This window comes from Phodopus roborovskii, unplaced genomic scaffold (genome assembly GCF_943737965.1).
Source record: "Phodopus roborovskii unplaced genomic scaffold, PHOROB, whole genome shotgun sequence".
NCBI classification, from domain to species: Eukaryota; Metazoa; Chordata; class Mammalia; order Rodentia; family Cricetidae; genus Phodopus; species Phodopus roborovskii.
In genome coordinates this window covers 8,719,740-8,735,055 of record NW_026126651.1, presented here as the reverse complement: position 1 = coordinate 8,735,055, position 15,316 = coordinate 8,719,740, and the positions used below count along the sequence as shown (strand labels likewise).

At 45.3% G+C, this 15,316-nt stretch overlaps 1 protein-coding gene across 1 annotated transcript in view; it reads right to left on the bottom strand.

Annotated features, from left to right (window-relative positions):
• Positions 1-15,316, bottom strand: part of Herc2 (HECT and RLD domain containing E3 ubiquitin protein ligase 2) — a 147,309-nt gene that overhangs the window by 29,785 nt on the left and 102,208 nt on the right. The window contains exons 65-73 of the mRNA XM_051174266.1: positions 12,948-13,119; positions 10,981-11,167; positions 10,450-10,590; positions 8,773-8,964; positions 6,319-6,472; positions 2,854-2,961; positions 1,275-1,406; positions 605-763; positions 397-515 (exon numbers count right to left, since the gene is read on the bottom strand). Of these exons, the coding sequence (XP_051030223.1) occupies positions 397-515; positions 605-763; positions 1,275-1,406; positions 2,854-2,961; positions 6,319-6,472; positions 8,773-8,964; positions 10,450-10,590; positions 10,981-11,167; positions 12,948-13,119 (1,364 nt within the window). The remainder of the gene's footprint in view (positions 1-396; positions 516-604; positions 764-1,274; positions 1,407-2,853; positions 2,962-6,318; positions 6,473-8,772; positions 8,965-10,449; positions 10,591-10,980; positions 11,168-12,947; positions 13,120-15,316) is intronic.

Sequence of the window (15,316 nt, the reverse complement as noted above, 5' to 3'; positions counted from 1 at the left end):
CAATAAAAAGGAAGTGTTAACATTCAGAATGTTTGGTGTTGGTTTTAGAAAGCCACTCCCAGGGGAATTTCCCCCCCTCTGGCATACAAATCCTACCCGTCTTCTCCTATGATTAGAAACAATCAGAATGGAACCACCTCATACAGCACCAAAAAAGGGATGTGGGCAGTCAAACTTGTAAAGTCTAACACAGACTTATACTCATGGGGTCAATACACACAGACTTGGAAATAAAAATTAGCCCAGCTTGAACTCTGCTTATATTCAGTAGCATGAGTAGAAGCCGAGATGTAACAAAAGTTGCCTGATACTTGGACAGACTTCCCAGTTCTTCCTGCTGGTTTAGAGGTTTTATCCCTGAAGGGTCAAAGGTCTAGAAACCATAGCGCTTCATACCAAAGCTCTCGTTTCCCCATCATTTTCTCCCAGCAGCCTGTTTATGTTAATTGACTGCCCAAATTCCGTGGTGAGCAGTCTCCTCAGTCTCTGAAGAGCCCACATCCTGTGGCTGGCAGCTGCAATAATAAAGAGGGGAGGTTGGAAGCTGGACTACTGCCTTCTACCCAGGGAAGCAGATATGAGCGCAGACAGAGGCACCGCTCACCCAGGGCGCTCAGCTGAGCACACGCAGCCAGAGAGGCGGCAAGGCGAGGGACAATGCTCCTGTTGGAGGTGAGGTTGAGTCTGAAGTCCAAGAGACAGGTCACGAGGTCCATGGATGGACAGGAGAGGACACAGCGGTCCGAGAGGAGGTCCTTAGGGCCTGTGAAGACATCCCGAAAATGACCCTGTGTGATGTCCGGGACCACCCACCTCCTACGGATGAACTCCCAAACCCAACTCCCAACTGGAACATGGCGGAAGATATGGCCACAGCACTTTCTAAGTCATGTTAGTCAACCTTTTTGTTCATTTGTTGCTTGTTTTTGTTTTCCTGTATTGGAGATTGAACCCAGGGCTTGTTCATGTTTTGAAGCATTCTACCACTGAGTAACCATCTCCAACCCTGAGCCGTGTTCTTCAAATTGACATGTACCATTAGGACCTACAACCAGCACCCACTCCTTTCTACTCGAGGTGAGGACAGGGCTAAGCACCCTGGTAAGTGGGTGGCTTGGATGGCTGTTTGTCTGATTCTCCCCAGGTAGAGACTCAGGCACTGTTTTCTCCCAGGCAGAAGAATACAGTCCTTACGTTACAGAATGAATTATGCATAGTTCCATTTGCTTGGGTAATAATGACAGCAAGAAGCTAATGATCACAGTCCATCTTACCTGCGGCTGGCATGATGGGATAAACGGTGAAGCGCCAGCCCCACCCATTCACAGACCCATCACTGATGAACTTCCACTTCAGCTCATCACCAGGGATGCGCAGCTCACTAGACCAATCAGACCACTCTCGACCTAGAAGAGTAAAAGTATACTCCGGAGTTAGGATGGCGCCACCGTGTAACCAACAAAGCTCCTTAGAATTAGAAGCAAAGCAAAGTTGTTCAGACCAGGTCAGAGGTCAGCAAGCTCCTCCAGCCCAAGACCTCTCCAGCTTACGTTCACTATTCAAAGACTTCGATCCGAACCCTGGAGAGCCTGGGAACACTGCCCCCAGTGAAGTTACTACCGGGTGGGAAAACGATTGTGCACCCAGGTAGGACACAGTGTGCCAGCCTGCAGGAAGAGCAAGTGCACACTTGCTCAGTAGGCTCTGGGGGACTTCTGAGAATGGCAGGTAGTTAGGCAATGTCAGGAAGAATCTGTAATAACTCAGCATGGCCAGCACGGGCATTACTCAAGAAACAGATAGAGAGCAACCTGGTCAGATCCGAGGGTCCATGGAACTATGTGACAGCCTCTTAAAAAAGCAGGAGAGACTGGCACTTAATGCTGTTGGAGCATGAGGTAACTGCATGGGCACAGCCTGCTGGACTCCCTTCTCTAAGCAGAGAGACCCAGAACAACTAACAATACTACTGAGAACTATCTTGAGAGACATTTGCCAAAATGCCGGAAAAACATGTCCTCATCACTGGACCACATCAGGCCAGGGACTCATGTGACACCGTACAACACAGGCATGCTGCTTACTTCACACACTCTGAATGGTGAGACAGAGCCCACATGTGGCCCATAAAGCCTCATTTACATCCTTAGCCTTTCACAGGGAAAAGTTCTCACCCTTAGTGGTTAAGTGCTTCCCAGCATGGACAAGACCTTGGAGTCAGTACTCAGCACAGGGAGGTGTTATGTGTATGTGGGGTGTGAAACACACACACACACACACACACACACACACACACACACCACCACCACCACCACCACCATTAAAAGGCCTGAGAAGAGATGCATACCCTTGCATTAACAATTCTAAAATGCTCTTGAGTTTTTAGCCAATGAGTTTGTTAGAGCCCTCTCCCTGAGCACATGGAACTGAGCAGACAAGACCACACATCACGCTTCTATTCACTGCATACTCTGCCCACCATCCAGACACGGCATTCCATGAGCCACACCCTCCCTGCCATCAAGCGGAACAGAGCTCCTTTAAGAAGCTCTAAGGTATGGTAATAATGCTACACAGGCCCCACTCACACACATCTCTGGCTTCCAACTGTCAGACAGCTCTCTCCCCAGACACCCAGTAAGCCCTCGGACAGTGATAGGAAGCAAACATTACGCAGATGATATCTTATTCAGAGTACTGAAAAGAGGAAAACAAAACCTACTGTTTCATTACCTTACTGTGCCTTCCTTAAGGTTTCCAGGGAAGGAGACACCCGTGCTCTGCCTCACGCTAACAACTCCATTCACGGAGCACAAGTGCGGAGGACGGTCCCTCCCTGCCCTCCCTTCTCACCTGACCGCACGGACACAATCCTGTTGACACCGTCCATGACAGTGAGGGGGTCGTGGCGCCTCTCTGTGGAACACTGCCGGTCAAACTCCACCCTGAGTCCCTCCGCACCTGCAGTATATGCAAGCAGAACACAGTGGGAACTTGGGAGAGCAAGCGCAAGCCACAGCTCAGCAGTAAGAGGAGACCAAAGCCACATTTAGGAGCTGGCAAAGAACCAACACCAAAACCACAGCCTAAGCCTGCCCACCCTCCCATTCCAACCTGACAGAAGGCTCTGTCCATGGGCTAACAGGCCAGAAAACCACCCACCTGGCCCAACTGTCCGTTTCTCATCTCCAAGCAAACTTCCATGTTGCAGTTCTCACCTGATCAAGCTCATAGTGTATTATGACGCTCTGAAGAAGCTGCTAAAAGTGATCTTGAATGTCCCCCCAAGTCTGAGCGTTACAGACTGGGTCCCCTACTTGGCACTTTGAGAGGTAATCTTTGAGAGGTGGGAGGAGTCAGGAGGGGTGTGCTCACGAAAAGGAGTATGGGACTCCGGCTCCTTCCTATCTGCCTGTTTGCTATGAGGCGAATGGTTTGTGTCCCGCCCCCTGCACATACTGTGACATGCTACCCTGTGCTAACTGACCATGGACTGCAAAGCAGAGTAAAACCTTACTTTTTATAAGGCAACGATCACACATATTTTGTCATAGTAATGGAAAGGGTTAGCAATATTGGGTCAGAACTTCTGACTTAAGAGTCAAATCTGATGTAAGCTGTGGGTGACTTCTGAAGCGGGGACAGACTTGTGGCAATGCACTCTTAACCTGCAAGTGTTCTAGCAGTGGCAGAACTGAGCTCAACTGTGGAGCACCCGGTCGGTGTTCAAGGAGAATTGCAAAGTGTGCAACCTCACACATTTGCTATCCGAGTGTGGGAAAAAGAGACTCTACAAAAGGCATGGGAACAAAGGAGAGAAAGCACAATTACAGGCACAGGGATACCCTGTGCAGTTCATTCTTCACGGAAGACTGACAGCTCTGAGTGGTTTGAAGGGATCGGATTAGAATGTTTTGTGAAGGGACATAAGAAGTAAGGAACGGGAGGAAAACATATGGAATGGCCCAGGTGGCCTGGAGCTACTGAGAAATCATTCAGAACGTATTTTTGGTTGGTAGATGGGTATGAAGTGAGAAACAGAAGAGAGGAGATACTCCCATGATTTCTATTTTAAGATTAATGGCTTGATGAGACTAGTTCCTGTTTTTGTTGCATGTACATGAGCAGTATGTGTGTATGTGTGGTTATGTGTCTGTGTAGACATGAGCAGAAGCCGAAGAACAAATCAGCTGCTGTTCAGGCACCAACTACCTTGTCTTTTGATAATCTATCTGCCCCTGGCCGGGAGCTCATCCATCAGTTTGGCTATGCTGATTAGGCACTGAGTCCCAGAGATCCATCTGCCTCTGTCTCCATTGGCTGGGGTCCAATTTGCCCACTGCTTTTACACGGGTTTGGATTGAACATAGGTCCTCATGAAGACAGAGCAAGCACTTTACTGAGATATATATATATATATTATATTATATATATCTCCAGCTATTGTTTTGTTTTTAAATTTTCTTTTTGTGTTTGTTTGTTTGTTCTGGGTTTTTTGTTTTGGTTTTGTTTGAGATAGGGTTTTACTACGGAGTTCTAGATGTCCTGAACTTACTTGGTAAAGAGGCTTACCTTGAACTCACAGAAATCCACCTGCCTCTGCCTCCTTGGTACGGTGCTGAGACTAAAGGCTTATGCTACCATAAATAGCCCTGTTTTTAAAATTTGCTAAGAAATGAGACAGATTAAAACTAAAATAAAGCTAGACCAAAAAATATACTTTCCTAAACCTCACCTCATCTGGAAGTTCAAGATAATGAACTGCACATTTAAAAAAATGAACAAAATAAAAGTATTAAAAGTTACTGTTAGAAAAACCAAATGTGGAGTTAATGAAAGCAGGCCAGAAAGGTTCCACATACCACCAAGAATTGCCACCATCATCCCAAAATAATAACAGAAAGACACAAGACAGCAAGGAGCAACAGGTAAAAATTAGGAAAACCAAAAAATGTAAGTGCTAAAACTCATAAACAACTTACGATAAACATTTTCCAAAATGAAGGCTTAAACTAGAAAAAGAAGACCCAGCACAAGATGGAGTCCCTAAGACAGACAGAAGGGGTCAGAAGTAAAAACACCCGCGGAAGGAAACACCCAGCATTAAACCCAAGACACCCAACGTGCAATATCACAATGCTCTGAAAAGAGCTAAGTTAGGGACAGAGCATCACAACCTGATCCAAGAGAACCCTAAGAAAGAGCGCCGTACCTAAGAGGCGCCCCTGTTATCTGGGAACCCTGCCCACAATGACTAAGGTGACCGTACACTCTAATACATTTTACTGCAGAAAAGCACCATGACTGAGAAGAGGAAATAGCATGCTCACACCTTCACAGAGGAGTCAGTGACCCAAGGACTCAATGCCAGGAAGCAGCCTTTCAAGCTCAAGTGGTACAACCGACAGAGGCCCACACTGGCCCAGAGAGCTAGAGGAATGTACTGTTTGCTCAGAAAGAGGCCCACACTGGCCCAGAGAGCTAGAGGAATGTACTGTATGCTCAGACAGAGGCCCACACTGGCCCAGAGAGCTAGAGGAATGTACTGTATGCTCAGACAGAGGCCCACACTGGCCCAGAGAGCTAGAGGAATGTACTGTATGCTCAGACAGAGGCCCACACTGGCCCAGAGAGCTAGAGGAATGTACTGTTTGCTCAGACAGAGGCCCACACTGGCCCAGAGAGCTAGAGGAATGTACTGTTTGCTCAGACAGAGGCCCACACTGGCCCAGAGAGCTAGAGGAATGTACTGTTTGCTCAGACAGAGGCCCACTCTGGCCCAGAGAGCTAGAGGAATGTACTGTATGCTCAGACAGAGGCCCACACTGGCCCAGAGAGCTAGAGGAATGTACTGTTTGCTCAGACAGAGGCCCACACTGGCCCAGAGAGCTAGAGGAATGTACTGTTTGCTCAGACAGAGGCCCACACTGGCCCAGAGAGCTAGAGGAATGTACTGTATGCTCAGACAGAGGCCCACACTGGCCCAGAGAGCTAGAGGAATGTACTGTATGCTCAGACAGAGGCCCACACTGGCCCAGAGAGCTAGAGGAATGTACTGTTTGCTCAGACAGAGGCCCACACTGGCCCAGAGAGCTAGAGGAATGTACTGTTTGCTCAGACAGAGGCCCACACTGGCCCAGAGAGCTAGAGGAATGTACTGTATGCTCAGACAGAGGCCCACACTGGCCCAGAGAGCTAGAGGAATGTACTGTTTGCTCAGACAGAGGCCCACACTGGCCCAGAGAGCTAGAGGAATGCACTGTTTGCTCAGACAGAGGCCCACACTGGCAGCCCTTCCCAGGTGTCTTCAGCACATACCTGGTATCTTCACCGTGCCACTGGTGGAAGTGTCATCTGTGTAGGGATGGCTACTCTCTACCACCACAGGCTGGGAGGAAAGACGGCCACTCTGTGAATCTGTGGCCACATCTTCTAACTCAGTGACACAGAGCTCCAACAACATGTCTGCCACCTAAAAAAGAACCAAGAAATAAGTTGACACCATCCCTGGATCACACAGGCCCTATCCATGCTCATCTTGCTCTCTGCCTTTCTAGATGGACAGGGTAGAAGAGTGGAAGACATGGAATTAAAACATAAAACAAACAAGTTCCGGAGCCCCGGAGCCGGGGACATGGCTCAGTGGTATGCAAGCGTGCAGACCTGAGATCAGATCCCTAGAATCCATGTAAAAAGCCAGGTATGACAAGCACACCTGCATTCATCATGCCTAAGAAGCAAAGGCAGGCAGGTGAAATACTGTATCTCAAAAAACAAAGTGGAAGAGTAATGGAGGGGAGACACCCGAATATTGACTTTTGTCTTCAATGCACATATACATACGTATGTACACACGTGTGTACACACGTGTATACACACACACACCCCAGAAAAAGAAAATTAAGAAAGGAGGGAGAAGGGAGGAGAGCTCTGCACTGTTCACATGCAGAGCCCACAAGTGACCTTTGGATTTCAGAGCCCTCCTCCGTCCAGCTCACCATCATCCCTACCAAGGAAAGGGCAGCCGACCAACTCCTCAGAGCTGGGAAAGCTTCTTGTTTCTGATCCCTGAATGCTGGAATTACATGTAGGCTCCACTATGTCTGACTCACAAATTAAAGTACAGTACAGTTAATTAAAATAGATCTTCAGTTTTTAAGGTATCCACTTTTCAAGTGACCCACGGCCACACATGTCTGGTGGCTACAGTTCTAGATGATCTGACAGAATTTCCCCACAGTGACAGAAAGTCCTACCGGACTCAGTGCTAACAAATACTAAAACATTTAATATGAAGATACTGTGGCAAAAGAGTATAAGAAATCATTTCTGGGCTGATGAGATGGATCAGAGGGTAAAGGTGCCTGCTGTGAAGCCTAAGCAACGTGAGCTCATATAATGAGAGCAGAGAATCAAACCCTGAAACTGCTGACTGATCTTCACATGCACATCATGGCACACACATAAACACACACACATACATACATACATATTATAATAAAAACTGTAAAAAAAAAAAAGAAAGAATTTCAATAAAACAAGAGTCTGTGAACAGATCCAAATGCAAACAAGAATTTAGAATAGAATAAAAACAGTGTTTGAGCCAGCCTGGTCTACAAAATGAGTTCCAAGATGCCCAGAACTGTTACACAGAGAAACCCTGTCTTGAAACGTGCCCCCCCCCCCCCACTCCCTCTCACCCTTAAAAAATGTTTTTTTAAGTCACTGGGGATGATTATTCTGCAAATATTGTTAGGGGAACTAGTTTGCCATTTATGAAAAAAATAAAGCTGAACCATTTACTACTTTATTCTCTATATGAGGATAAAATGCAGAAAGCTAAAAGTACAAACATAAAATCAAATCATAAAGGTGATCAGGAGAAAAGTCATAAAAAATTCTTTAAAACAATGTCATATACATTGCTCAGAAGTTATACATGAAAAACACTGGCAGATTTGTCTACATAAAAATGAGAATTCCTGCAGGACAAATAATATTGACCTAATATCCAAAGATAAAGTAGTGGCAAACTGCAAAGCACACAGAAAGACTTATTTAGTAAGAATAAGATACACAAGGCTGGCAAGACCGCTCAGATTCTTGCTGCCAAGTCTGAAGACAATGAGTTCAATCCCCAGAACCCTACAGGTGGAAGGAGAAAAATCAGTTCACACAAGGTATCCACACATACACAACTAACACAAGCTAAAAAGAAAATGTAATAAAAATAATGTGGGGTTTTTGTTGGTGGTGTTGTTGTTTTTGAGACAGGGTTTCTCTGTGTAGCAGCTCTGGCTGTCCTGGAACTCACTCTGTAGACCAGGCTGGCCTCAAACTCACCTGCCTCTGCCTCCCAAGTGCTGGAATTAAAGCCACCTCAAAATAATGGTTTTGTTTTTAAAAATCAAGAGCTGGAGAGACGGCTCGGTGGTTGAGAGCGCTGCTACTCTTTCAGATAACCTACGTTTGGTTCCTACCAAACCACCTGTAATTCCAATTCAAGGGGCTCCCACACCTGCTTCTAGCCTCCTCACGCACCATGTGCGAATGTGGTGTGCATACGCACACTCAGGCAAACACTCAAACACGTAAAATAAATGAATCTTTAAAAACAGATATACAAACCACTTCTAGACTGTATAAAAGGCATCACCGGGAGAACTGTGATACTGTGTCTTTAAGAACTGCTTCTAACCCGTCCACGGAGCAGTCCAGGATGTGTGGAGCACAGTTTGCGGAGGAAGCTGGCCTTCGCCATCACTCACTCACCTGTGGGTAGGCAGTGCCCATCCCAGACAGCACAGCTGAAAGCACATCTCTGCCCCTGTCCCCAGCCCTGCTGCAGACTGACAGCTTGAGCAGGTCCACTACCACCCGGGTGTCGTCAGCGATCAGAAGACTCGTGAACTCATCCAAAGACTGCGGCTCTGGGCCTGATGTTTTATTTTGGCTTTCAACATCCTAATTCAATTGAAAGTTAACAGTTAAAAGAGAGAATGAAATATCAAGGGTTAAAAGTCATCAATTTACCCAGAACAAAGGACCTATCGGGACTGGGGAAGGGACATTAAAAGCCCGATGAAGACATGACTGACGCCAATAACTCCACTAAGATTTTCAAAAGGAAGGAATTATTTTACAGGGCAATAACAGCATCCATCAAAGAATAATGCCTTGAACTATAAAGAAATGAGTTTGCTACTGCCACTAAGGCAGTACAGGTAGAGCATGTGAAACCTACCTCTATTACCAGACTTTATAATGTAACTTTCACGTAGATTTCTTCCATAAGTGTTTCACTGAATCTTATTTAAAATTAATCCTGTGTGTATAATACATCATTCATACTATCAACCAACACTGGCTTCCTTAGAACATATATTTTTTAACAGTTTTAGATAACATTTTAAAAATGTTTTTACATACTACCTCAGAGCCTCAGTCACAAAAAGGCCAGCATGTGGAAGGAACACACACAACACACACAAGGCAAAGCTGTAATCCACAGCCAGGAGGCCTTAGACTAGGGACTTGTGGCGGAAAGCAGATCTCAGTCATGGGAACTGAACCCTTATCATCTGGGGTGTCATGGATTAGCAACCTCCCCGGCAACCATGCAGACTGACCCTCGATGAGGGGACACTGACTAAGGGGCTAGAGGCTAGAACATCTTGCTTCATCTCACTGATTCTTGAGTTTTTACTTATTACTTATTACATTATTATGTTCATTTAGATGTTACAACTTGTGTCTCACTGGAAAAGGCTTTCATGACTATCCTTTCTTTCTCTACACCTTCTCTACAACTTTCTCAACTTAAACCTCTAGTATTTCCCTTCTTGTTCTTAGTTTACTCCTTTGCCACTTTTCCTACACCCTCATTAACCTACTTAAATACTGATGTACTTAATGTGGTGGCTTGAAAGAAGGTTTGCCACCAAAGGCAGTGGCACTATAAGGGGGTGTGGTCTCGTTAGAGGGTGCATCACCGGGCGCGGGATTTGAGGTCTCGTTTGTTCAAGCTTCCCTCGGTATGAGTCAGTCAACTTCCTGTCGCCAGCAAGACATAGTAGTCTCAGCTCCAGCCCACGTCTGCCTGCATGCACCGTGCTCCCCACCACAATACAACAGCCAGAACCTCAGGAGCTGTGAGCCTTCTTCATAAGAGTATTATTATTATTATTTCTTCACAAGAGTTGCAGTGGGCCTTGTGCCTCCTCGCAGCAATAGAAACCCAGACTAAGACACTAGACTAAAAAAGACGCCTACACACTGTAGTTTTCCCAACTAGTACATACTAGTGTCCCTGTGTCTCAACTCTATGAAGAGCTCTGTGACCGAAATACGAAGTACAGCATGTTCTAGCTCAAAGTATGATTCCTGAACTTTCGCGTACAGCTAAGGCAATTCTACATCCCAAGTCAAAGAATGTCAATGTCTCCTGACCTCTTTGGTTTTGGTCATGGTTTCTGCAATGATGCTGGCAGCTCCTGGGTCATCTGTCACTGGGATAAATGGCCGAGATGAGGCCGAGGGGGCAGATGGTGTCACTGCTGAAGGGGTCACAGCATCCTCGGAGGACACAATCTAATCGGAGATATTATACACCAGAGAAAATGTTTAACAAGCTCAGCACAATGGAACACTGAAACCACTTGTAGCATTTTGGAATGATCTAGCACTTGCATCAGAGTCTCACCTACCACCCCTAGTGAGCCAAAAGAGCGCTGTAGAAATGGCAGCCCACAAATCACAAAGCACAGGGCTCATGTGTCTCTAAGGACTCTTTGAAAACGAGCTAGCACTCTTTCCACCTTCCTGGTTTTAACATCTCAGAATTTTATTAATGACTTAATAGAACAAATTTACTTTCATTTCAACACTATGAAACCAACTTAAATAGAGTATATCTTACCAAGTCAAACTCAAAACTTAAGTGACAGAGTGAGTAGATACCGTCTTAAGCTGCCCTTTTACCTCTCTCTTTTCTTGCCATAGGTTTGGACTCAGTCGGCCCTCGAGGTCAGCAGCCAGCAATCCCTCCTCTGCATGCATGGGACTGGCCATTGCGGATGCATCAGAAGCAGGTGCTGAGGCAGAGAACGAGGGGCACTCCACTGGGGCGAGCATGCCGGCCGGCATCAGCGCTCCAACCACGGCATCTCTGTCAGAACGGAAGCCAGGACTGTGGTAAGCCACCCTTTCATCTGGGCACCATAAGCAGCAGCAAGATGGGCCATGTGCTCTCTTAAAGCATGTCTTCATTTTTACAGGCTATGTATAAGTGAGTTTTAGAAAAGTACTGCGCATTTTTAACCACATAGCTGTAGCCAACAGCTCTAAGGTAAAATGTATATCCCAATCTTATTTATAGGTATAAGACACATAGTAACATTTCACTCCACAATGTACATTACTGTACATTAAACTGTGATTTTATAGGACTATATCAACTAAAGGTCCGGTGACATGTAACAGCGTCCTTGTAACATTAACACGGTGCTTTTCTCAGAGTGTAGCCTTACTGTTAGATTAAACAACAACACATGGTTGCATTTTAGCAGATACAGAGACAACAAATGAGACTATCTAATGCAGTGATTCTCCACTTATGGGATCTGACCCCTGTAGGGGTAAATGACTCTTTCACAAAGGGTTGCATGATCCTACATATCAGACACTTCATTATAGTTCATAACAGCAGCAAAATTACAGTTATGAAATAGCAATGAAATAATTTTATGGGTAGGGATCACCACAACATTAGGGACTGTAATAAATGGCTGCAGCACTAAGAAGGCTGAGAACCACCGGTAAAGCCAGAGCAGAGTCAGCCTCTAGCCAATCTAGGAAACCCTGCTGGGCGGCGTTTGAAGCTTAAGGAATAGATAGTTGATGTCTAATGAAAACTTGATATAATAAGCAGCAGACTGACTGTCCCTTGACGACTGTGTAGGCTTCGCTCTTAAGTTATGTAAGCACAACTATCAGACCCACACCAAGGACACATTAACTGACAGAGGGAGCGCTTACTTAAGTTTGCTAACTGCCCTGCTGCCCAGGCACTCTGGGAGGGGGTAGGTCTTGTAAGAAGGGGGCTAGGCAGAATCCTGGGGTCAGGAGAGCATGTCACTGAGGGGACTGGAACCTTGACTGCTTCCCTCACTCCTCTTCTGGCCATAAGGTGGGGAGGATTTTTGCTCTGCCTCTGGCTCTGACCATGATGCGCTACCAGAGGCCCAAAACTGGGGCCAACCACTATGAACCAAACAAAATCTTTCTCTTTCTAAGCTATTTCTGGTGTTTTCTTACAGTGCTGGAAAGCTGATTACACCAAGCTCCAAGACAACAGCAGCAAATCAATGTGTGAGACAGCGAGAACTATCTTATCAAGTAAAAGAATAATCCTTTTTTTATTTTGTTTTGTTTTGTGTTTTAAGACATGATTTCTCTGTGTATCCCTGGCTATCCTGGAACTCACTCTGTAGACCGTGTTGGCCGGGAACTCAGAGATCCACCTGCCTCTGCCTCCCGAATGCTAGGATTAAAGGTGTGTGCCACCACTGCCCGGCAACAATAATCCTTTTAAACATCACCTTAAACTAGCATCACCTCATTCTTTCGTTCTTTCTCTTACCTACATATTCATAGAGAATTATTTAAAAAAGAAAGGAAGAAAGGAAGGAAGGAAGGAAGGAAGGAAGGAAGGAAGGAAGGAAGGAAGGAAGGAAGGAAATATCCGTAAGCTTGACTTTCTGATTCAGATTTCAACACTCAGTCGTAAAGCACCAAGATCCTGTTAATCGACAGCAAGGATATGTGACTTGCAACTGCTGGCACTTCAGACAATAATACACCATTCTCAGAAACATCTGGTCAACCCAAATATTACGAAGCCATAAGGCTCATGTCATGGCAGGATGTATGAACGCACACAAGCCTACCTGGCATACATGATCTGCAGAGCTGTAAGGATGTGTGACAAGGCCTGCTGCTTGGCCAGATTCCCTTCCAGGGACAGGAGGATCTTGGCGAGAGAGGGGCGGTTAGGCTTGCAGTTGTTTGCACCACTTAGCTTATTGCTGGCCGAAGAAGAATCAGCATCTGAAGGCACACCTAAAAAAGGGAAGCCAAAAATCAAAGTTGTTCTTAAGATCAGACTGCTCTTTTCCTGTACGGTTTAATCACTTAGGCTACTTTGAAAACAAACCACAGCCTGCACTTTGCTAGTTATGAAGCAGCACCCGTGCACATGAGCCAGACTGGAAGACCCTCAGATTCACAACGCACCCACACCGTGAGTTCTCAAAAGGCTCCTTCCTTGGCAGTGTGGATGGGGAAGGACTCTGGAAGTTCCTCCCACCTTTGAGGAACTGTTAGCAAATAAATAGTTGCCCCAAAAGATTATGCACGCTCCGGTAGACAGTCCTATACCCACATAAATACAAGAGACACTAAACTCAGTGAGTATTGAGAGAAGCTGGAGGAGGAAATGATGAGGGATGAGGGCGTAACAAACTGGAGGGGATGGAGGGGGTGGGATTAGATCTAAACATTAGAGACATGAAAGAATATGTCTCTCTCTCTCTTTTTTTTTCTTTTTCTTTTTTTGTGGAGATAGGCTCTCACTATGTAGACAGTTCTGGCTATCCTGGAACTTACTCTGTAGAACAGGTTGGCCTCTAACTCACAGAGATCCTCCTGCCTCTGCTTCCCAGGTGCTAAAATTTAAAGTGTATACCACTATGCCCAGCCAACATGCATAGATATTAAATAAAATACTTCTATAAGATCTGTATCCATTTTCTAACTCCTTTTATGATCTACCTACTAATTGTAGTTTTACCATAAATTCTGAATTTTGTCATTGTCTTAGGGTTTCTACTACTGTGATAAAACAGTATAACCAAAAACAACTTGGAAAAGAGAGAGTTCCTTTTGCTTCCACATCAGCAAGCATCACTGAAGAAAGTGGGGTGGGGTGGGGGGTTGTCAAGGCAGGGCCCTGAAAGCAGGAGCTGATGCAGAGCCCGTGGAGGAATGCCACGTAATGGCTTGTTCTTCAGTGTGTTCCGCCTGCTTCCTTATGCGCCCTAGGACCACCTGCCCAGGGCTGACCCACAGTGAGCTGAACCTGCCAACTTCAACCGTTAATCAAGAAAATATCCTACACACTTGTCTATCTGTGGCAATCTGATGGATAGATTTTTCTCAACTAACAGTCCCTCCTTCCAAATGACACTAGTTTGTGTCAAACTGACAAAACTGATCGGTATAGTTATAGAATGTTATGTTTTATTATAGTACATAGAAGGTGTAGTAAAAGTTCCTTAAAATTTCTTATGAATTAAAACGGGAAGGACCATTCTTGCAGAATAATTTAACTATACTATACTTTAAAAAAGATTTATAGACACATACCCAAGGTAAAATGCACTGATGTATGGCACCTAGCCAAAAGTTATAAGGCAGGCAGAGTGCAATATAACACAATATATAAATCACAGGAAGAAATAGCAATGAAATCAACCCAAAGTTGACAGAGATCTTGTAACCAGAAAAGAAAACACTTCCGTCTGTTCCAAAAAGTAAGTAGAAACTTGACAATATGAAAATACCCAAACCAACTTCTGGGGAAGACCTCCAGGTAAGACGGTGACTAGAAATTATCCCTAAGACTACGTTAAGGAGAAAAGTTAGGGAGGGAGGGAGGGATGGAGGGAGGGAAGGAGGGAGGGAGGGATAAAACAAGGAATCAACAATCTAAGAGGACAAGCTAAACTGACAGGCCCTTGGCCCCACTGATCAAAACAGATGACCCAAATAAACAAAATCACAAATGAACAGGTAAACATTACAACAGACACCAAAGAAATGCATAATATTGTAAAGGAACACTTTAAAAAGCTATAGTTCATTGAATTAGACAAACAAAAATCTTGGTATATGCTCAAAGAACTCAACATCCACCTGTATTCACAGCTCGGAAGTAAGAACTACCTAATGTACTGTAAGTGGTGGGTGGATGGATAATGAAATTATGCAACGGGATACTGTTTACTCAGCTGTAAGAAAATGAAATCATGAATCTGCAGGCAAATGGACAGAACTGGGACACAGTATGATGCATGAGGCAACCTGGATCCAGAAAGACGAAAGCTTCATGTTCTCACATCTGTGGCTCCTAGCTCTAAATCCTCTGCTGTGAGTATATAACCTGACTAACGGCAGAAATCGGAAAGGAACATGGACAGTGGTGGTATCGGACGGGCACTCACGAGAGGGACTACCAGGACACAGGTATAAAGGGGAT